Source organism: Saccoglossus kowalevskii, chromosome 16, assembly GCF_978046115.1.
Source record: "Saccoglossus kowalevskii chromosome 16, keSacKowa6.1, whole genome shotgun sequence".
NCBI lineage: Eukaryota > Metazoa > Hemichordata > Enteropneusta > Harrimaniidae > Saccoglossus > Saccoglossus kowalevskii.
In genome coordinates, this window is record NC_140656.1 from 27,503,499 (window position 1) to 27,526,879 (window position 23,381).

Below are 23,381 nucleotides of genomic sequence, written 5' to 3' on the forward strand. Positions count from 1 at the left end.
TCATGTGTTTGAAGTATTGTAAGTTACTGGCTTTGTAATACTTACTTCTGGAATTTGAGGAATCTGTATCATGTGTTTGAAGTATTGTAAGTTACTGGCTATATAATACTTACGTCTGGGAGTTGAGGAATGTGTATTAAGTGTTTGAATTATTGTAAGTTACTGGCTATGTAATACTCACTTCTGGAGTTCGAGGAACCTGTATTATGTGTTTGAAGTATTGTAAGTTACTGGCTTTGTAATACTTACGTCTGGAATTTGAGGAATCTGTATCATGTGTTCGAAGTATTGTAAGTTACTGGCTTTGTAATAATTATGTCTCGAAGTTGAGAAATGTGTATTACTGTATGTGTTTGAAGTATTGTAAGTTACTGGCTTTGTAATACTTACGTCTGGAAGTTGAGGAATGTGTATTAAGTGTTTGAAGTATTGTAAGTTACTGGCTATGTAATACTCACTTCTGGAGTTCGAGGAACCTGTATTATGTGTTTGAAGTATTGTAAGTTACTGGCTTTGTAATACTTACGTCTGGAATTTGAGGAATCTGTATCATGTGTTCGAAGTATTGTAAGTTACTGGCTTTGTAATAATTATGTCTCAAAGTTGAGAAATGTGTATTACTGTATGTGTTTGAAGTATTGTAAGTTACTGGCTATGTAATACTTACTTCTGGAAGTTGAGGAACCTGTATTAAGTGTTTGAAGTATTGTAAGTTACTGGCTTTGTGGAAAAAATCCTTTAATGCACGGAACTGTTGTTTAAATCGTTCTCGATGTCCAGCTAACGTGTCACCCGGAAGACCTGAAATCAAACATGGTCAGAGTAACCATAGCAACAGTGAAGACATTAAAATCATATGCTTACTATTCTAAGATATAATTGTAACGACATTACCATTGACCATTGTCACGTTTCACAAAATAAAACAACATATTTTTTTAACGTTGATCAAAATCTCAAGGCAATGACAAATTATGTCTTGTTTGGTCCGAATGAACAAAGAAATTAACGTTGAAATGTTGCATGAACAGAAAAAGGTAATGTTGTTAACACAGTATAAGCCAATCACTGAAGTTCACAGATGTCATAAAGTAGTAGTTCAAATCATTGACTATTGGTATATATGTTACATACATGTTCACATAGGACAATTTACAAATATTCAAAATGTTTGTTTTTTTACTGTGGGGAAAATTTAAAGGGTAAGCTGTGGGAGAACAAGAAAAGTTAGTCTGCAAACTTTTAATCGTAGAAATAAGTGTGTAACTTACATCCGTGCAATTTGAAGAGTATTTTCACCGACAGATCATATAGCTGACTGGCATCTTGTATCATCGGTATCAGCGGTGCTAATCGACACTGACCGGTGGACGTCATAGAATTAGATCGCCGTGGATCAAATGAATTGAAAACTGAAACAGAACGATAAATAATAATTAATTATTACAAATATTTTCACTGCTGTGAAATATTTGTACAGAGTGTGAAGTATTTGTAGTTCGAAGTCTTGTGGTCATATTACAAGCAATCTTCAACAGAGTATGAATATTACACTTGACACACGTTGTCATTTACGTAATTACATATTCAACTCATAGGACACATACATGTATAAGTACTCCTTTCCAATAGACCATTTTCCGTTCACTGCGAGAATCACGCGTTATGCGTGAAATCAAACGTAAAAACAGGACAAACAAAGGTCATAGCGTCGTAGTGGCGTCAAACATCGCGTGGGAACGTGAAAGTATTTTGGGGCACATTTCCATGCTTAATAATGTGCTGTCCACATTTGATGATAGGCAATTTCGATTAAGTAAGCGTATTCAGAAGCAATATTTCTCTGTCGAAGATCGGCCGGTCGATGTGAACTACGAAATAAAGAAATTTGAGTTCAAAATCAAATCGTTCGATTTTTACGGCAGATGTTCAACGTGCATCTTTCATGCATCTCGCGAAATCTCGCAATTGTACGGAAAATCACCTATTCCCTAGTGGTTGTCCTAATATTTGCACAAGCTGTGGGAAATATTTGAAAATTCATCAAATCTGTTGGAGTACGGGACACAAATACAAATATTCCCTGCATGATAAACAGCTGTCATTTTCACTTGTATTTATTGCCATGGAAGAAATATTTGATCAAGACTTGCAGCAAGAAGGAAATTATGTTCATTTGGTGCAAAATTAATGAAGAACTAAAAAAAAGACATCAAAACGTTGCTTTAATTTTTTTTAAGGAAAAAATATGGTGGTAAAAATAACAGCACAATGCACACATGACGTGATGGTCTTACCTGCCCCTTCCGCACCGAGTACAGCATCTAAGTAATCAAATAACTCAACCGTTAACTGAAAACTAAAAGACACAAAGGTTATGAACATCAGTAATAATAGTGAGGGTATGCATGCCTTGCAACTAATGCCTAGGTACAATGCTAGTAATATCTCATTACCTATTCAGATTCACAAGCTCTTTCTAAACTAGCCTAGAATCTATTTGATATTCCACTTACTATACGCTACTCAACAAACGCCTAGATACAATGCTAGTAATATCTCATTACCTATTCAGATTCACAAGCCCTTTTCTAAACTAGCCTAGAATCTATGTGATATTCCACTTACTATACGCTACTCAACAAACGCCTAGATACAATGCTAGTAATATCATTCACATTTATGCAAACATTGTTGTAATAAGTATCTTTGGAAATGAAATACTCATTGGCCAGTATTATTTCTGCACAAGGATAATGCAACATTGACAATTTTAATGAACCAATCAAATTCAATCTACCAACCAAATGTAAACCAATCAAATTCAATCAACCAACCAAATGTAAACCAATCAAATTCAACCCATCAGAATTCAACCAATCACACACAATCAATCAAATTCATGAATAATAGTTGATCACCATTACAACTTACTAGCATTGTAGATAAGCAACATAGAAAGAGAACATTGCATAGATTTGACTACCAGTACACCTAAAATTGTTGACAAAGCTTGTTTGACCTGTTTTTCAATCTATTATGACCAAATGATTTCTCATTTCAACTTTGTTGAGTCTGTTTCGATTTCCTACTTGCTATCACCTGAAAGCTTGAAGAGGGTCACAAGTTCAACTGCATTCAACATTTAATTGGATCAAAGGTCAAACTTGGTCCAGTTCAGAAATTTTCACTGATTCTGTTCTAAACTTTTTGGATTTTGGCATACTCATGATGTATTTCTGGGAGGAAAAGATGTATAATAATGTTATTACGAGGATACCTTAAAGTATGCACTCAGACAGTAAGCAGGTGTATACAATGCGTGTCGGTCGATACTCCTACTGTACTGTCTTCGTGCATACTTTGAGGTATCCTCGTATTAACCTCATAATATACTTTCCAATGAGAGATGGTCAGACTGTCTTTATTAACATGGTAAAATTATACACACAGGCAAGTCTACTTCGCTTGAAGGGGTCAAAGGTAGTAACAAGAGGGACTTACAAATTATTGACATCACCTTCAGATAAGGCATCTAATTCATCCTCTGTCATTTGCAAATTTCCGGGCACTTTGGGATTCTGTGAAAAAAAATCAGTTTTTATTTTCTAAAAATATTTATTTTGGGAAAATCATTGATAAAATTGCAAAATAAAAAGCCAAGTTTTGATCAGATAGTTCAACAGAGGCCATATGCATACAAATGTGCTTTTTGACAAACAAAATGGCAGACCGACAGCCATTATTTACTATCTAACATTATAGATCTACACATAAAAGGCCATTTTTGAATCACGCAGTTTCACAAGCTCGATGTAAACATACTTTCAAATTAACCTTGGTTAGCGAAGATGATAAAAGGCATGTATCAGTACACCAGGCATATAACAAAGTACAGTCAGTTTTACCTTGTGGTGAAAATCCAACTTTGTGACGATTAAAGTACAATATGCAGCAATCAGTTTGCCATAACCTTCTTCTAAATGACCCTAAATGTATGAAAACAATGTATTACGTAATTAACCCTTTGAACACTAAAGTCAACTTTTGTCACCTGACACAAAATAAACTAGCCTGGAATCCAGTCATTCAGAATACCCTTCCCAGGGTTCTCAAGAATGATCTGGTGAATCGCTATTTAAATGCATAGATGGCATACAATTCTCTGTAATCACTGATTGGCTGTCTCCATGACTTCAGTACATTACGAAGGGAATTTGCATGTGCAGAATGACTCGTACGTAAGACTTGCCCACAGCCCCCTAGTCTATTATTCAAAGAATTTTCAAAGTCTCATGATACAACAAAAAGTTGAACATATCACTTTTTACCAAAAATATTCATCGAAATTAGAGAATTAATAATATCATCACAAAATGAACAAATCAATGATCAATATCAATGATATGATCAATATCGAAGCAAGTAGACATACTGTTTTCAAGAAAAAGTTGAAAAAGAACAAATTTGACACTGACGATGACATACAATCAGTAATATGATTAGCTCCGTTTGATAAACTCAACAGCGGAATTAAACATATATAAATTTTCAGGTTTATTTTCCGAATGTCGGGAAAGTAAACTTTTGTGCACAATGGTTGAAACGACACCGCTGAACATTGTGTTTCTTCTTGCTGATTAATTCAGCAATAATGACAAGTTTTCTTGGCTTACCCACAGCTTTCCCAAATCAATAATGTGAGATCTGTACTTCATGGAGTCTGTTATTGCCTGTAGAAACAAAAGGTGGAATATTAAACCACAATTTCATTTTTCACATAGCAAATTTGAAAACTTTGTACCACTGAACATTCTTTTGGGGTTTAGACAGTCACACTCATGGAATTCAGTCATCTTAGAAAATAATAGTAAACTGTAAACATTCATTAAAAAAAATTGACAAAGCTAAAGAGTTATATTTGTAATATTAAAAATGGCACCCCAAGAACTGCTAAACTTTCAAAACCAGCAAAAACAGTCCTTTAATATTTATTTTATCCTTAATTTAATAAAAATCCGCTGGATACCATCAGCAACACATTGAACATTTTTTAAGTCACAAAAGTGGTACCCGGTACTGCACTTCATTTTATGTTGTTAATTATCTTTTTGACATGTAAGATTATTTTGAAGCAATGTATTTTTTTGGAAAATATATGAATAAAAAAAATTTTAAAAGACAAAAAAAAAATGTGGTACTGTAATAAATAAAACTTGCAATACTCACATGTGAGTGTCCTTCACGAAGCACTTTGTGTAAACAGTGACAGAATTTCCAGCACGATATGGGATTGCCTTGTAATGGTAATCTTCCGCTTACACTCCAAAACGTACCAGCTCCCTTTTCTTGAAAAGTACCAATAATAGCACATAAGTGTCAGTTAAGGAAAACATCAAAATTCTGATCATAATTCTAATAACAATATACATGCAGTGTAAGATATTGTCTTTAATCACCTAATTTAATTACTGTAGAATACTTTATTTTCGCTTGGAATTAATTTTCGCCATTTTCGCTTAAGGAATGATTCAGTGAAAATAAAATCCAGCGAATATACCTTTTTTCCTATATTTTACATTCAACTTGTCGAAAATCAGTGAAAATAAATTCCATACAAAGCACCAAAAATGTCTTTTTCAGCAAAAATTTATTCCAGCTAAAATAAAGTATTTTACAGTATCATTCTTAAACATCTGCTATAGCTTCATTACTAATTGCTTGGAAAAATGTATTTTTAAACTTGAGTGTTTGTCTGTTTTTTGTTTGTTCAAAATAGTATTTAGTGTAAACTGCCTTAATTTCATAAAAGACAAAATTCTGCCAATTTGCAAGTCAGTGAAAGCCATAAAAGAGTAACAATTTCACTGCAGCCCTAGATCATAGAGCGTCAGTGAATTTCACAAATGAGATAAAACCAACTAATCAAAAAAATTTCTAGCAATGAAAATTAAAATGTTTACGGTATATAATGTGAAATGAATCATTAACTGAACTCTGTAGTCATGGCGATTCTTTGAATAATTTTGAAGATGACTTTCCCATCAAGTAATTTGTACATGCATGTAAACTTCCAATCCCATGGATTGCACTAAAGAATCATGGGACACTATTGTTTATGTTGTTTACAAAGTTAATCTCTCTTTTGTTATCCATTTTGTTAATCCAAAAAGTAAATTTGTTGTAAGATTAGGCTTAACTGGAAGTGAGCCTTTAAATTATGGATGTTCAGCTGTTTATTATCTACTACATGTTGTATAAGTTTTCATCAAAGGATATTTCTGCAGTGTTTTTCTTTGACTGGGACTTCATTTGTGCTGATGGCTTTGTTGATACTTGTTGTCTGTGAAGGAAAAACAAAATATATAAATACCATCTGGAAATAACAATTTGACAGACAGCTGAAACAAGATTACAGGATCACAGTCAGAATGCAGTCAACAATCACGTTATTTGTTGATGACGCAGAAAATAGTTTTCCAACAAGAACCACATGTGGACTTGAGAGATTCAAATAATTGTTATGGTATGGCTATTTACTGTAATAGGTCTGTGGCTTGTACCAAAATTATGCAAATGTAGGTATATATTTTTTTTTATTGTCATATTTTACTTGTCTAGTTTTTGGTTTTATTTGACTTTTTTTACTATATATATAAATAATTCTATTTTTATCAGATCACCATAGATGACAAAATTTACACTATACTATACTATATTCTTTCCCAAGGTTTTTAAAACCAAGTGTAGAATCAATGTATCTTCAGTATCATTTATTAAGACTAGGAAATGGATGAACCACATCCTGTAGCATTATTAACCTATTAGCATGGAAGATCTACCCACTGTGTTGACATTACGTAAGTGAAAAGGTCAATGTAAAATGTACTGTCAAAAAAATAATCTTGTCGAACATGCGGCCACATTACATGTATTATTGATCATCTTTTGCAATTATAACAACACAGACAATACATGTATATACATGCAGAATTCATACAAATATAGCATTAATTATGTATACAGATGCTGGTGTATTAATAGGGTTTATGAAGTATTAACCTTTATTACTTGCCTAGGGCCCATGAAAATCACTCACGACTCCATGGGGATGACTTATAAGAAAGCAAACAAATTGGGAGATGCCACATCTATGTGATATATATTTTACGACAGGTAGCTTAACACTCTTGATTTAATAGTCTCTGTGTAGTATCAGTAGAACACTATTAGTTTTGAATATAACTGGTAGTACGTACGGCGTTCTTAGTCTTAGCATATCAAGTGCAATATTTGTTCTAGACAATTGTGCAATAGAGTAAATAATAAAAGATGTTTCACGTGAGAACCAGATGAGTCAGTTACAACGCTGTGAAGGAGCATGCATGTCATACTCAACTCACATTTTCATAATTGAAATTTCCAGCATCATTTTGTGATAATAGAACTATACAAATGTCATGTATTTTGAATATTCATTTTGGTTAACACAAACATTATTTGAGACATACATGCATCTTCTTGGCAGAGCTCTCAATTCAATAATTTAGATTAAAACTACTTTTTCTTGACATAGTCCATGTTTGTATTATAGGCGCAAGATAAATGACCTGATGTGTGATGTCTGGCATACATGAGATATGGCCCCCATGGAAATGCATTCATTCAAAAAGGCCAAGTCTGCCAATTTAAACTAAAAATAAAATGAAGGGCCGTTTCGTATGCACTATGTTTGAACAGAATCAATCCATGCATGACAGATCTATTTCCGGAATGGTTAAAATGTGTGATTTTGCCATTCAAATGGCTGCCACTTGGCCATCTGATATGATGCATGATGTATCGATCGGTCAAGGCATGTTAGACATGTGAATCAGGAACTGCATTTTTTGAAACAAAATGGCCGCCAGTCGGTCATTTTGAACTTGATCCAAAAATTATGTGCATCAGTGTCCCATTGGCTTTAATGTATATAAAATGTTTAAAACAAATCCGTCTGGACCAGACTGAAATCCTGTACCGGAATTGTGAAAATATTTGGTTTTGATGCATTTTTACCTTAAAATAGCTGCCGATTGGCCATCTCATGAAACAAATGTATATGTTCAATATAAAAGATGATGTATGTGTTGAACTCAATCTTAAAACTTAATCAGTCCAAGCATGTGTGAGATACTGCTAGATATGAACAGTCGTTAGCACAGACGCAACATGCCCACACATACAAAGTTAATCCAGTCTCAGTCTCAGTTTTCGGACTTCATTCAAACGAAGACTAAAAACAAGAAAGCTATTAAAGATGGCAGATCCCCGGCATCTTTTTATTACAAGCACTGTTTGAATCTGGAATATATTACTCCAAATATGATATTAATGCATTTTTCATGAGGTGGCACGATGATATATAGTTATTAAATAGGTTGATCAGATCTACAATGTCTTCAATGAATATAACACTGCGAATATCTTTATCTGCAATAGTGCTCCTGATATGATTCTGTATCGATAGATGGATAGATGGATGGATGGATGGATGGATGGACACAACTAAATTTGCAGCTAACAATAATTCAATCTCCTGAAACAATGAGAACAATGATGCTAAATTAACAGCGCATGCATTTACGTAAATGACAAAAGCGTGTCTATGGTCCAGTCCTATTTTAATGACCCAGCATACACTAAATTAAATTTTTATCTCAAGTCCACTTCTGAAAGAGCAAATATGGTACCAGACCCACCAGGAAACACCCCCTAAATTTTATGATTATTTTTGATTGTGCAAATACAACTATACAACCTTGTCCCCATTCCTACACACATAATAGCTGTACTGTGACAGCAAAAACAAATAGACTTTCTAGAGTAATGACTGTTTTTTCCAGACATTATAATACAGTGTGTTAACAAAGGTATTACTGTCAGCAGAAACAAAGACAGCATTATACACTGCTATATACTGATAATTCAACACAATTACAACTCTATAATTTATAGCTTAATCCTACCATTTTTTGAACAGAAATCAAAACTGGAGAAACACCATTTCCAACACTTTCCTTCTCATCATTATCCTCCTTTTCTTTCTCCTCAGTCACATTTGTATTCAGTGATGTATCACCTGAAACACACTTAGTGAGGATCGTTTCAGTCTCAGCGGTACAGTCCTCCTCCACCTCCTCGTGTAACCGGGTCCGTTTCGGCATGTTAGCTAATCACTTGACAGAGTGTTTTCAACAAGAACTTTCAGTCTGATTTTATAGACCAGACAAGGTACCCATAACTCCACGTCTCACAACCTCCCTAAGTAAATGCATGAAATGCAGGAATTTCCTGTTTTTCAACGCTGAGCACTGAATTAATTAATCGGTGGCTGCCACTGCTGTACTTGAGGTGAAAACTAATACGCCACAGTTCATCAGTGTTGTTTTTGTCTCCAGGCAAGGATAAACTCAAGTACGTCAGAGTATGCCTCCAAGTGGTTTCAGACTCCCCATCAGTGAGATGAACGACCTTGAACAGAAAGTACCTTGCGAATACACCAACTTTTACCCCATGCAGACACATGGATATAGCGGGACGTCTAACAAACAACTCAAGCAGTCAGATCTCTTGTCGTCTTATTTTACTCACATGTAAACAGGATATTTTATTGGCAGAATAATAAAACTGTGAATTATACAGCGTATAAAAACTGAAACCTCCCACTTTATTATTCCGTAAAAGTCGTGAGGGACAGTTCAAACAGATATTTGGGGGAGTTCTAGACAAATATGTTAATCTACATTATTAATGGTATTAATTAATAAACACTGAATTGTTATTCTTGTCACATGGTTTGCAGTAAAAGGATGAAATAGGATGAAATATAATCTTCAGAATATGATAAAATTCTACACCCCTCTACTCTTCAACTGACCAGGCCCTAGACAGAATTAACTGTTGACATGTTTGGAATGTTTATTTCATCTCTCAGTAATCATAGACTAGACTCAGACTTCCCCCAGGAGATTTAGAATACGTTGTATAAATTGTTGCTTTAAAGGTCACACTGCACTTTCACAAAACAATTAAATATTTCCACATAACAATAGTAAATATTTCCACATAGAAAATAATAAATGAAGAAAATTAAACACTCATACAAATCAAAGAACTGAGAGTATTGAAATCATATTTCAAATTAATTAAAAATTCAAAATAAGAAGCTTGGCAACTAATATTTGTCTGCTATTTGAGATGCATAATGTGGAAACAATGTGATCCACATTATTGTAGTTTATATTACTCACAGAAACTATATTTGTATTTACATCTGTGTTTTGCAGTCCAATTATTTTAGAGCACCTCTACCAGAAATTTTTTGAGATATCAGAAGTTGGCTATAAACAAAAATTGGATATCGGTAATCAATATATATTGTTTTCAATGTTAAACTAATCACGTCTGTGAATTCCACCAGAGCATCTACATGTACGTACCAAATTTCCGGGGCACTTACATTCCACTTTTCATTACAATGTTAACAAATTATGCAAATTGGGTAATAATTATTTATATAATTAAACCCAAAACTAACTAGGTCATCATATTGTTTATATTATTCATTGAAATAAGATTACTACTTGAGATATTGATGGGAATTATTATGTAAATTAGGTAATTATTATGCAAAGATTTTAACATAAAACTAATGAGGTCTATGCAATGTCACATGTATAGGCCATAAATTTATGAATTTTTATGCAAATTAGGTAATTACACAGATTTTAACCAAAACCTGATTAGGTTTAGTCCATTGTAATAGAGCATATATGTACCAAGTTTCACTGAAATTTGATGATCAGAACTTGAGATAGCAGTGAAAAAATTACTAATTATTATACAGATTAGGTAATTAATATGCATGGATTTTTACCTAAAACTAATCAGGTCTGCGAATATAGTATATATATATACTACGTTTCATTGAAATCTGACCAGTACTGGAGTAACTACCCCAGCTTCCTCCGCAAAGTGGAGAAACAGATGGGGGAAAATGGGGTACTGAGGAACTGGTGTAACAGACATACATACATACTGCAAAGACTGCTTTGCACACAGGAGCCAAAATTCAAGTCATTAAAATATTATTTATTTTGACCTTCGAAAAATCTCTGTAATTCATGTAAGCTCTGTAATTGAGAAGCTTGGAGGTTCGCCCTCTAGCGAGCAGTTGTGGTAATCTTTTGTTTATATTTAGTAATGTACTGGTATATAAAACGTATAGCATTATATGGAGCAAACTTTTGAAATCTTCTAAGCAATAATTCCCTTAAGTGAACCTCAATGCTTGAGATAATAATTGCACAAAAATGTTTGATTCGATACAGATCATTAATTCTCAGACATAGCGTATTCAAATGACCTGTAAATACGGCTACTGCTACCAACATATTATATACGCTATGATAATACTGGACTAGCTGTAAAATCTATATTAGAAAACACGGCTTCTATTAAAATGGTACAATGCAACATGCGGCTTCTATTAGAGCATCTACACATATGAGAAACGATGAATTTTTGATTCTCAATTATTCAAAAAGAATGGGCGCGACTTCTATTAAAGATGCGGCTTCTAATACAGATTTTACGGTATGTCTTATGTGTAGAGTTCCACTGAAAAATTACGGTGAAATTATTCAAATTTGAAAAAAAAAATATTGTAACAAATGAACTTATATTTCCTTTACCTAGATAAAGATAAAATTATACGACTTTATTTTGTGAAAGACAACAAATTTGAAATAAATATTCAAAGGATAAAAAAAGACCCTGTCAGTGGTTATTTTATTATTTTTTTTAACTAATTGCTTAATTTTTGAGCCCCAATGTGCTTATTACATCTGATCTTTGATTTCTGAACCAAGTCAACTTTTTGTCACAAAATAAACCTGCAAAAATTTGTTTTTCAAATTTTTGATCAAGAGCTACAGAAAATAAGAAAATAGTTCCATTTACTTTAAAATTAATTAAACAATTGTAAAAATGAAAAAAAAATTACACCAAATTTTTGCGGAAAAAATATGACATTGTGAATGCCATATTTTTTCCCACAAAAATGTTAAAGCAATATTTTATAATTTTTTGGACCAACTAGACACAAGGGCTTTCGCGATTACCAAAACTTTAAAAAAATACCAGCAAATAAATTTTGAAAAAAAAATAATAGAATATATGAAAAAAAAAGCCCAAACTAGGATCTTATTTTAATCAGATTGAGCAGACTACAGTGTAAATTATTATAAATAAATACAGAAATAAAAACTCTATGCTAGTAAAGAAAAGAAACTACATGGTTATGACTGAGAATGATACAAGGCCAGTGCCGCATATGGAGCAGGATGTGATCACTCAATATCTGACATCACTGCATGTGTACCATGGAATCCACGTATCTTTCTTTTACTGATTTCACTTTGTGGTGTGATGTACTTGTCAATTAATTGCTTTGTTTTTTTGTGGATATTTTTTTTTCAAATATTTTTGTGCCAGGTGACACTTTCGTTATGACGTTACATCTGATTTTTTTTTCACTGTTGTCAGTCATTTGTTTTGTGTTTTTTGACTCAAAAATTTCCCCATATGTTTTATGTTAAATGATCTATGGTTAGGTATGTTATTTCTACTTTAATAGATAAAATATGTGTAGCTGTGACATATCATATCATCAAATTTCTGTAGGTCTGGTCTGCTCAATAAGAAAAAAGTAGTAGGTACATATAATATGTCTGGGAAAAAAGAATAAAACCTGTTGACGAAATCAAGCTAACCTTACAAAATGGAACCAATTTCTTTCAATGTTTGGCACTCTTTGAACACCAATATCTATAGGATAGTGCAATCTATGGTCCATCCATATCTATAGGATAGTGTAATCTATGGTCCATCCATATCTATAGGATAGTGTAATCTATGGTCCATCCATATCTATAGGACAGTGAGATCTATGGTTCATCCATATCTATAGGATAGAGTGATCTATTGTCCATCCATATCTATAGGACAGTGAGATCTATGGTTCATACATATCTATAGGATAGTGTAATCTATGGTCCATCCATATCAAAAGGACAGTGAGATCTATGGTTCATACCGGTATATATCTATAGGATAGAGTGATCTATTGTCCATCCATATCTATAGGACAGTGAGATCTATGGTTCATACATATCTATAGGATAGAGTGATCTATTGTCCATCCTTATCTATAGAATAGTGTAATCTATGGTTCATCCATATCTATAGGATAGTGTGATCTATGGTCCATACATATATATAGGACAGTGAGATCTATGGTTCATCCATATCTATATGATAGTGTAATCTATGGTCCATCCATATCTATAGGACAGTGAGATCTATGGTTCATCCATATCTATAGGATAGTGTAATCTATGGTCCATCCATATCTATAGGACAGTGAGATCTATGGTTCATCCATATCTATAGGATAGAGTGATCTATTGTCCATCCATATCTATAGGACAGTGAGATCTATGGTTCATTCACATCTATAGGATAGAGTGATCTATTGCCCATCCATATCTATAGGACAGTGAGATCTATGGTTCATCCATATCTATAGGATAGAGTGATCTATTGTCCATCCATATTTATAGGACAGTGAGATCTATGGTTCATTCACATCTATAGGATAGAGTGATCTATTGCCCATCCATATCTATAGGACAGTGAGATCTATGGTTCATACATATCTATAGGATAGAGTGATCTATTGTCCATCCATATCTATAGGACAGTGAGATCTGTGGTTCATCCATATCTATAGGACAGTGAGATCTATGGTTCATCCATATCTATAGGACAGTGTAATCTATGGTCCATCCATATCTATAGGACAGTGAGATCTATGGTTCATCCATATCTATAGGATAGTGTAATCTATGGTCCATCCATATCTATAGAACAGTGAGATCTATGGTTCATCCATATCTATAGGATAGTGTGATCTATGGTTCATCCATTTGTATGTGATCTATGGTCCATCCATATCTATGGGACAGTGAGATCTATGGTTCATTCATATCCATAAGATAGTGAGATCTATGGTTCATCCATATCTATAAGATAGTGTGATCTATGGTCCATCCATATCTATAGGATAGTGTGATCTATGGTCCATCCATATCTATAGAATAGTGTGATCTATGGTTCATCCATGTCTATAGGAAAGTGTGATCTATGGTTCATCCATGTCGTTAGGACAGTGAGATCTGTGGTTCATTTATATCTATGGGATAGTGTGATCTATGGAATTGTGCGATTTATGGGGCACTGTGATCTGCAACCCAAACGTCTATAGTTGCGTTCACGCACAGTCCTTAGCACGGGCTAAGAGGTCAAATTGCTTAGCCCATGCTAAGAAAACGTGCGTGAACACTTAGCACAGGCTAAGGAATGCTAAGTACGATAAAATCTGATCTGAATTTAAGACGCGGTCTAGACCCTTAGCACGGGCTAACGAAGTATGCGCGAATGCTTAGCCCAGGGCTAAGCGCCCTCTGCGGCGACCTTTGGGAGTGAAAATTGTCCCATGTTCGTAGAACTACTCTATTCCACCAGTCATTACTTGTAGACAAAATAAATTTGATTCGCTGCCTACAACATGCATTAATAAAACTCTGTATTCTGTTATGCCCGTTGTATACTGTTTCTGTGCATCCAAATAAGTTGGATCCGTCTTCTCTCGCGTTCTTGTGCATGTCACTTCAAAATTAGAACGAAACATGCCAGCAGCAGAAATAGAACCTCACGCATGTCATCCATTTTTCGTTCGTAAATAGCGGCTTGCCAAATGTCACCAACTGGTGGCGCCCCTTAGCCCATACTAACGACTGGCCCTCCCTGTGCGTGGACGCAATTGGGTCTAGCCGAAATGCAAATATGCTAGATAAGCCTAAATCAGCTTAAATCTTAGCCCGTACTTCGTGTATTAAACGTGAACACAACTTATATGACCTATTCCTATATATGGCCCATCTATATATATATGGCCCAAACCTTGTACATGTATATGGCCCCACACATATATATGGCCCATCCCTATATGGCCCAAACCTTGTACATGTATATGGCCCCACCCATATATACTGTAAAATGACTAATTTTCACTGGGTTTAAATTTCACTGATTTACCATTTCAGACATATTCAGTGGGTTTTAAATTCACGGTTTTATCATTTAGATAATGTGTTCTATGCTAAATTTTACATATTCACTGTGTTTTAATTTAGCGCATTTTTCCAGTCAGCGAAATAAGCTAAATTAAAACCCAGTGAATAATTACCCCCTTTACAGTATGGCCCATCCCTATATGTATAGTAATATGGCTCAACAAAAACTGCATGCTGTGCTGCATGTACATCTATAGTATGTACCTCACACATACATGACTTATCTTCCACAGTTCAAACAAATCGTTATACACATGTCAACATGTAATGACCCAGAGTTAATAGGAGTACAGGGGTAGTCTAAAGAAACAAATCAATCAAGTCATTCAAGTAACATGCTGGTAGTAATAATGTCAGAAGGTTCACCAATTACCATGACTACTGTGCTAATCAGAAACTTTGAAAGCAAACAACATAAAACAATTTCTGTGCAATTCTCACACGATGTATCAGACGAACAGTGAAACCCAAGATATGTGCATAAACCCAAATAAGAATAATAAAACAGTTGCATGGGACTGGAACTTTTACAACATTGTATTTGATTCCCCAAAGAAGTGTGTTTTTAGGTAAAAAGGTATTCATGAAGAAAACATTTATTGAGCCCAGTGAAATATTTATTAATAATTCTTTCCAAATCAGCAAATCTGACACAAATTCATAGTATTTTACCTAGTTAATAGTATTTTTGAATGTCATCAATTTTCCCGCCAAAATTTTAGAGCAAGATTTTGCACATTGTTAAATATTTTCTATAATATTTTGGTTAATTTTGGACCCATTGGACATAATGTTTTGATGACAAGTTTTTAAAAGTTGAAAAAAAATTAAGTGGGTTTATTTCGTGAAAGGTTTTCAGTTTTGGTGGGTGAAGGCACAATGAGATGATAGTAAATTTAAAAAATGTATTAAGTAAAAGTTAAAATTCTGCTGATACATGTAAGTGAATTACACTTAATCAAATTTGTGTCAATAAGTGAAATTATACTGTATTGATGGAAAATGATCAAATATCAAAACAGTCAGATTAAATACTGGGGAAACTCCTCCAAATAAATTAAGAAATTTCATGCTTCTGATAATTACGATGAGATGATTACGTACAAAGATGAGGTCATTAAAGCAGGGAATTTGTTATCTTAGACATTGTTTTTAGTTTACTAAATGTCATATACAGTGTATATACACGTTTGTTTTGGGTCAAAGTACTAAATCAATTTAAATTCCTCAAATTCAGTACAAAGTGTTAACAGATTTACCACCAATCATGTACTGTAACTTAATCTATTCAATGTCTTTAAGTATTAAAGGAATTAGTAATGGCTTAATTATATTAATAGAAAACATCAAAAAATGCATCATTTACATTTTGTAGTAGGTAGGAATAACAATATAATAAATAGTGATGGTTATTTTATATCTGTCATGATTTGTTGTACATAAATTGTCAACCAAAATATAACTTACGTTGTATAAATGGCAAGCAAGGTTATTTGGTAGCAGATATAAGACCTCTCCGGGAAAATTAGCATAATTTGTGGCAGATAAACATGCTACAACATGGATATTTATATCCTGTTGCGGCGTGTACCAATAATTTTCAAATCTCCCAACGTCTTTTCTTGAATTATGCTATGATTGTGAGGGATGACGAGAGCCATGGTTTTTGAAAGACACATAATACATGTAGTTTGATACATCATACCCTGATTTTCACTGTTATTGTTATACGATGATTTCCATGTGGATTTTTGGTTTTATTTATGTAACTGGAATTCTAATTTATTTTGTGGGGTTAGAATTACCCACCGTGTAGTGCACGTTTTTGATTTTGTATTCAAATTCCATGGCTAAAACATGACAAAATCGACAATTCTATGGTAATATATTTCAACGCACTAGTACTGAACATAAACTATTTCCGCACATACACAAAGCAATGTTTTTAATTGCGATTTATTTTATTTACGTTGATTTACGAAACAGACCAAGTATCACCAAGATCTTTTCAACATGTCTAGGGAGTCAAGTGATAATGTGATAATTCATCCACCCTAGGATGTCAAGTGTCACTGGAATTTTTTCAACATGTCTAGGGAGTCAAGTGATAATGTGATAATTCATCCACCCTAGGATGTCAAGTGTCACTGGGATCTTTTCAACATGTCTAGGGAGTAAAGTGATAATGAGACAATTTCAACCAGCCTAGAGAGTCAAGTGTCACTGGGATCTTTTCAACATGTCTAGGGAGTAAAGTGATAATGAGACAATTTCAACCAGCCTAGAGAGTCAAGTGTCACTGGGATCTTTTCAACATGTCTAGGGAGTCAAGTGATAATGTGATAATTCATCCACCCTAGGATGTCAAGTGTCACTGGGATCTTTTCAACATGTCTAGGGAGTAAAGTGATAATGAGACAATTTCAACTAGCCTAGAGAGTCAAGTGTCACTGGGATCTTTTCAACATGTCTAGGGAGTAAAGTGATAATGAGACAATTTCAACCAGCCTAGAGAGTCAAGTGTCACTGGGATCTTTTCAACATGTCTAGGGAGTAAAGTGATAAAGAGACAATTTCAACCAGCCTAGGATGTCAAGTGTCACTGGGATCTTTTCAACATGTCTGGGGAGTCAAGTGATAATTCAACCACCCTAGGATGTCAGATGCCACTGGGATCTTTTCAACGACATCATTGTCTAGGGAGTAAAGTGATAATGAGACAATTTCAACCAGCCTAGAGAGTCAAGTGTCACTGGGATCCTTTCAATCTGTCTAGGGAGTAAAATGATAATGGGATAATAGTAGGATAATTTCAGCCAGTCTAGAGAATGCAGTAACGCTGGCTTTTATTCTGTATTGATAGCGTTAATGGCATTATTCCAATCAACCTAGAAAGTCCAGTGTCACTGGGATAAGTAACAGAATAACAGTTTGTGCTTTGAAATAGGTTAACCTGGAAACAAAGGTGAATGACAGACTGCAATAATTTGTGCTGCACTACATGAGTCATCAATGTCGTCTTGGGGGATCATGGGTAATTAAAAACATGTGCACTACAAATGTAATCTCTTCATGTAGCGATCAACTTTTTGTACACTAAACAAAAGTTTGCAATTGAGGAAAAAATGAAATCATTAAAAACAACTAAATTAATACAGTTATTAATATGAAAAGATTTGCCATGCACACATTTTTAATTATCATCCCACCCCCGATGCTATGACTAAAGAATGCATAATTTGATGTAACAATAACCCACTCTTTTTTTTATAAGAGGAATCATAAAATTACAACCAGACCACACAGGTGTTTGTAACACTATGTTCAGTTGACAGGAACGAAAGGTGTGACACGGTTTTACAGACACAATCCAAAATGAATACACATTCACTTTTCATGAACAAATAACATATATTTTTCAATCATGAATATTCTGGTAAGCTTATGTTTTACACCTAATAAACATGGATTTTAACAATAGCATGCACAGTGAAGCAATCTACAAAAACAACAATCACAAAATCTACAAATTTTCTGTTTGCACAATATTGTATACTGACAATGAGTCATACGAGAGCACCTGTGTGGCCAAAAAATGCCAAGAATAGAAAAAATTATAGACTGTCATGTTAACCAAATTTAATTTCCTTACAAGTGCTAATAAACCAATTATTAACATCGTGTATTTAATTACAAAAGTATATTTTGAGTATGCATAAATTAATAGTCAATATACACGAGAGTAAACAGTGACATCACCAACGACATCATCACATCTGACCTCAATTATGAGTAGGACATGTGATATAGTAGCAGATGAGTCTGTACAAAGTACATGTTTTGTATCATAATATACATAGAAATGCCACACCTTAAAAATATTGAAATTATAGAATCCACTTGCTTAGCACCGATAATTAGATTCTTTATTTTGTTCTCACTCAGTGCCACAATTTCTGGTTTCTAATAAGAAAACATTGCAATCATAAATTGACAATGTGGGGGATCCATATATGTCCTCCTTTTTTTTCTAACACAGACTCATTCATACTAAGAAATGTAATAATACCATAGTATGGTAGGGGAAATATAAATTTCTGTTCAACATTGATGAGTTGTCAAAGTTACACGATTGAAGGCGAAAGAAATTCCCATCCCACGTAGCACTAGCCATAGTGTACAAACATGTTTGAGCTCGTGTAACAAGATCAGTATCTCCTGATAACATTGTAAACAAACTATGACAACTAAAACCCTCACAACATGGAATGTTTCTACTGTGCATGCCATTGCACTGTGCCATCATGGCAACATGCACACAACGTTCACAAGCCTTTAGTATGCTATGACCACGGATAACAGATGCTGACTACAAAAATTACAGTAATATCAGAGCAAATAAGTTTTCACTAAAAAGTCCTCTCACTTCTTATAACTACAGGTTAATCTTTAGGAATGCCTCAATCATCTCTGACTGCTCAATACTTTATTGGTTTCTTGGCTCAAGGCTTTAGTTTCTGCTTCACTGCATATAGCATATGCTTGCTTAGACAAGCACAGTAAAGTTGGTGAAAATGGAAGTCTAGATTTAGACATCAACAAGACGAGGGCATTGTGCAACCGTTTCCGCTGATAACCAAGAGATTTTATTCCCAGCTGGCTTCATAACCATGATGCAATTGGGTTTTGAAGAAACTGGACATGGCTATATTGTTGGTAACAACAAGCACCATTATTTTTCCACATTGCACTAGCAAACAATATAAAGGCTCAAACATTATTCACAAATATGACCTCCCAACAATACTAAGTGTCTGCCCATCCTTCTTAACTTACATAACCCATGCATGTTGATACATGTATCTGAGCCTTATAAAATGAGACTTTGCTAAAACCTAATTTTACAAAATTATTTTAATCATAGAGCCTCCATGACATTAACCTCAAAATTGACTCTTTAAAATTAACGTTGAAGTCAACTTGTGTTATTATTCCCAAAATATAACCATATATTATACATTTTGTTTATTGTGTTTTTCCCTACCAATTCATTATTTATATTTCTTATTATTGTTTGATTAGCAGTTTGATTCGTTTAATTGTTTCATAACAGGTTAATTAATTATTATATCAACTGATTGCTTGGTTATTTTTTTTTTTTTTGATAAATAGTTATTGATGAATTTATTTTGTTTCCTAATATAGATTTAAAATTATAAATAATTTCTGACTGTCAATGACCTATACACGTAAGTTAACTAGCATGGCAGGGCTGTGGACTAGACTAGTTCAGTAGAACTATTTTCATAGTCCTCATCAGATTTTTTTAATTTTATTTTTATCTATTTAACTACTTGTATTTTAATTTTTTTTCTGATAAAATAAACATATCTAACATAATTTTAAATTTTAACCTGTAGTCAATGAGAAATTATGTTTGTACATGTACGATCTAAAATTAACAAAGTGAAGTAAAATACATTGAAACCACCTTGCACCAAAACTTAATGGATGTATCCCACCATTGGTGCAATCCCAGGAGAAGCTTAGCTTCTCCTTTTTAATAACATACCAAGACATGCGTTATCCAACTTCTAGACAATTTTAAAAACTGCAGCCTATTATAGTCTTTAGCAATTCAGATGATATTGTGTACATAGCAATGTTGTCATGTACACATACAATACAGAACAAAATATTTCGAAATCTAAATCGTCATAGTTACCAATGACATCACATTGTTACTATCACATGATTTGAAAGACAGGTGCAGTCAGGCTTACATTGTGCGTAAATAAAGACAATACACGTCTGTACACAAATGGAATCCAAAATTTACACATACAGTGACCAGCTGACTTCAAAATTCATTCACATAGACTGTATTTATTAAACAAAGCAGAAATTCATACGAATAATTGAGTGAGAGTAATAAATTTTTTCCCAATATGAGCAACAAACATATCTCACTTCCCATTTTTTCTTTATTTATTTATTTTGTTATGCATGACCATTTTTATCTTCTCCAGAGATATTATGATTTAATAAATATTATCCCATGGTGATTGAATTCAGACAAACAACAATGTAAACACAAAAAATTAAAATGATAGAATAGTATCATACTTTTAGTAGCAGTAACATATTTTTGTAAAGGCTATCATCTTTACAAAGTAAACATTGGTGTGACAGAGAATTAAATAAAAGCTGTGACGCAACAAAAAAGTAATTCAAAAAACATCTTTAGATCTGCTTCAAAACCAATGATTAATACTGAGTCATGACAAAAGCAAAAAATCACAATATTCTCACTTTTCATTGAATTTTATGACCAATGTCTAATTTCCAAAAAGAAAACAAAAATGTTTTGTAATAATAATCATCTTTATTGTTATCGTATCCTCTATGGGACTTTGAAGAATACAATAAAGGTATAGCAATGAAAAAAAAAAATTAAATGAGATTAAAAGAGTATAAAACAAAGGTATTAATAAAATATAATAAATGAAAGTAAATGTTTTTATTCATTTTGAGGCAGCTGGTAGTACTTTTTTCAGGTTGTTCTTCCTGATTTTAAAACAATCATCTATGTACTTAGCAATTTGAGGAGCTAATTTTTTACTACCATTGTTTAGTATTGCAACTACTTTTTCTTTGTCAGGAAGTTTTGGAGGTAGCATCAAATTTTTGAGAAGCTCATTTCTTTCTTTTTTATAGAGACCGCATTTAAGAAGGAAGTGCTCTTCATTTTCTATTTCGTTTAATTGACAAAATGTTTTTATGTCTTCCAGTTTCTATTCCTAACACATGGGCACTAATTCTTAGTTTGGTCATGGATGACCTGTGGAAGGGATTTTGTAAATGATAATAGGTCGATGCCACTTCCCAAAACTGAAATCAGACAATTGGTTGCATAAACAGATGATGCAATCATGGTTTGATTTAAACAACACATGGCTAAACATGTTTGACTCAGGATTTAACAGACAGACTGATAAAAAGTGATTTATGGAACCTATCTACCCTGTAATAGTTTATATCAGCTGTTGTTTATTATCTTAGAAAACACCAATTTGCCATGTTTTATTAAACATAATTGCATGTTTTCATTATAAACACAGAATGTATTTACTGGGGTATTACCACATTGTTTTTTATCAGCTCTAGTAACACCATAATATCATTAATGAATTCCCAAATGCATGTAAAAGTAATCAGACATGAGCGTGCGGCAAGTCAAACCTAACTCAGGGTTGTTAGAAGACTGGTGTGCATTCCCAGGCAAGATATAGTTAAACAGTAAAGTTTGGCAAGAAAAAATATTACTACCAGGTGGTACCAGAAGTCAATTATAGTCAGCATGTTCTGCAATAATGTATTTGACTAAAACATGCATAGTGCAAAAGATGTATGTAAAAAAATCAATAATATTTGAAAAGAAAAACTTATACATGAATTGAATTCAGCAAAGTCAACATGTGTCACCCATCACAATAAATCGGTTAAATTAGTTTTCAGTTTTTGCCCTCAAAATTGTTGATTAAGACTTGTAGACTGCGGGGAATTATATCCATTTTGTTCAAAATAAAAAAAAAAAAAAATATAGAAAAATACATACAAAGACCAACATTTGAATGAAGAACAATATGATGTTCATGGGGTCAAAGGTCATTCACAGAAATGTTTACAGACGACAATGTCACAAAGTAGTCCAAGTCAATGAGTGACTATTGGTATACACACTACGCATGTGTCAATATGCACGCTACAGCTACCTAATTTCCCAATGACTACTTAGCTTGATCAAATTATGCAGGTTTGATTGTGAAAGTTGATAAAAGCAGCAATGTGAAATTATGCCTGTTTAGTCCAAAATTATAGAAAAATGAAAAAAAATAAGCAAAATTTTGCACTAACTTTTTGGAGAGAAAAATGGATGAGAACAATTTATAATCGTCTCAATTCATGTTTCATATATTTTTGTTTTTTACCATGGACCGTGGGAACATTGTTTTTTACCAAGGTAGAAACATGCATGTATATTTTGATCCCTGACAAGCTTGTTCGTTGTGTGAACACGGTAAAATTAATGCCTCTAGATCATCTATAAAACAAGCCATAGACAATGGAAACATGACTAGT

General features: G+C 33.5%; 1 protein-coding gene across 2 annotated transcripts in view; it reads right to left on the reverse strand.

The window, feature by feature from the left end:
- Positions 1 to 23,381, reverse strand: part of LOC102802285 (huntingtin-interacting protein 1-like) — a 54,134-nt gene that overhangs the window by 27,156 nt on the left and 3,597 nt on the right. The window contains exons 1-9 of one of the 2 annotated variants that reach the window (XM_085491299.1): positions 9,009 to 9,610; positions 6,280 to 6,343; positions 5,230 to 5,372; positions 4,677 to 4,733; positions 3,909 to 3,989; positions 3,505 to 3,581; positions 2,298 to 2,359; positions 1,272 to 1,412; positions 668 to 801 (exon numbers count right to left, since the gene is read on the reverse strand). In XM_085491299.1, the coding sequence (XP_085347425.1) occupies positions 668 to 801; positions 1,272 to 1,412; positions 2,298 to 2,359; positions 3,505 to 3,581; positions 3,909 to 3,989; positions 4,677 to 4,733; positions 5,230 to 5,372; positions 6,280 to 6,343; positions 9,009 to 9,206 (957 nt within the window). In that variant the 5' untranslated portion in view covers positions 9,207 to 9,610. Of the gene's footprint in view, positions 1 to 667; positions 802 to 1,271; positions 1,413 to 2,297; positions 2,360 to 3,504; positions 3,582 to 3,908; positions 3,990 to 4,676; positions 4,734 to 5,229; positions 5,373 to 6,279; positions 6,344 to 9,008; positions 9,611 to 23,381 lie in introns of those variants that run through there. The other variant, XM_085491300.1, reaches the window with a different exon arrangement.